Raw genomic sequence first — 1,406 nt, 5'->3', positions numbered from 1 at the left:
CCTCCCAGAAGGTCCATGGCCACATCTGGAGAAGCTCGAAGAACATCAAGAACCTTCCAGAAGCTTCTTAGCCATGTCTGGAGGAGCTTGAGAACCTCAATAACCTCTTCAAGAACTGTGGCCACGTCTGAAGAAGTTTAAAGAGCATCAAGAACCTCCTACAAGGTCCATGGCCACATTTGGAAAAGCTTGACGAGCATTAAGAACCTCCCAGAAGGTCCATGGCCACATCTGGAGGAGCTTGAGGAGCATCAAAAACCTCCCAGAAGCTCCTTGGCCACCTCTGGAGAAGCTCCAGAACCTCCCCAAGCCCCACTTCCACATCTGATGGACCTCCAGAACCTCCCGGCCCCACCCCCCCGCATCCAGGTGGCCTTGGAGCACCTCCCGGAAGCCCTCCGAGATGTTCCTCACCGTGTTTCATCTCCTTGAGCATCTCCTCCTGCAGCTGCAGCAGGAAGTTGTAGAGCTCCTGCATCTCCTGGGGCGGGTCCACCAGCAGGGTCCTCACCAGGTTGGAGCAGTAGGACTTGTAGCGGATGCCCATGGCGCAGGTGATGGCCCCGAAGTGCATGTGGTTCTTGTCGCTGTGGTGGAGAAGCGGCCATCTTAAAAATCTAGAACCTCAGCGTGGGGCCTCCACCACCTTGTGGACCAAGAAAAAGCCCAATATGGTGGCAACCACCACCTCGAAGTCCAAAAGGAATGTCAACGTGGCATCTCGACCACCTCCTGGACCAATGGAGAAGGTCGCCATGGTGGCGGTGGCCATCTTGAGACCCATGGAGAACCTCAACGTGGGGCCTCCACCACCTTGTGGACCAAGAAAAAGCCCAATATGGTGGCAACCACCACCTCGAAGTCCAAAAGGAATGTCAACGTGGCATCTCGACCACCTCCTGGACCAATGGAGAAGGTCGCCATGGTGGCGGTGGCCATCTTGAGACCCATGGAGAACCTCAACGTGGGGCCTCCACCACCTTGTGGACCAAGAAAAAGCCCAATATGGTGGCAACCACCACCTCGAAGTCCAAAAGGAATGTCAACGTGGCATCTCGACCACCTCCTGGACCAATGGAGAAGGTCGCCATGGTGGCGGTGGCCATCTTGAGACCCATGGAGAACCTCAATGTGGTGCCTTCTCCACCTGGAGGTGGGTGGAGAACCTCAACCCAGCATCTCCTTGACCTCCAAGTGGGTGGAGAACCTCCAGATGGTGGGTGGAGACCCTCAAGATGGCCGCCGCAGGAAGTCCCGCCCCCGTGGCCCCACCTGACCACGCTGAACTTGAGGTTGTAGTTGCCGCCGCTCTGGATGATGGGGGGGTAGCACATCTCCACCGCCGCCGGGTCCGCCCCCGCCAGGAACTTCTTCTCCTCGATGGCCTTCTACACCGCCTCGGCCAG

At 57.5% G+C, this 1,406-nt stretch overlaps 1 protein-coding gene across 1 annotated transcript in view; it reads right to left on the bottom strand.

Annotated features, from left to right (window-relative positions):
• Window positions 1-414: 414 nt before the first annotated feature.
• LOC104493770 (FACT complex subunit SPT16-like) overlaps window positions 415-1,406 on the bottom strand; it is a gene marked incomplete at both ends in the record, with an annotated part of 3,854 nt that continues 2,862 nt past the window's right edge. Inside the window, 2 exon segments of the mRNA XM_010136503.1 lie at window positions 415-587; window positions 1,273-1,397. Of these exon segments, the coding sequence (XP_010134805.1) occupies window positions 415-587; window positions 1,273-1,397 (298 nt within the window).

Source organism: Buceros rhinoceros, unplaced genomic scaffold, assembly GCF_000710305.1.
Source record: "Buceros rhinoceros silvestris isolate BGI_N320 unplaced genomic scaffold, ASM71030v1 scaffold29395, whole genome shotgun sequence".
NCBI lineage: Eukaryota > Metazoa > Chordata > Aves > Bucerotiformes > Bucerotidae > Buceros > Buceros rhinoceros.
Note: the sequence above shows the minus strand (reverse complement) of the source record. Positions and strands in the feature narration are given on the sequence as shown.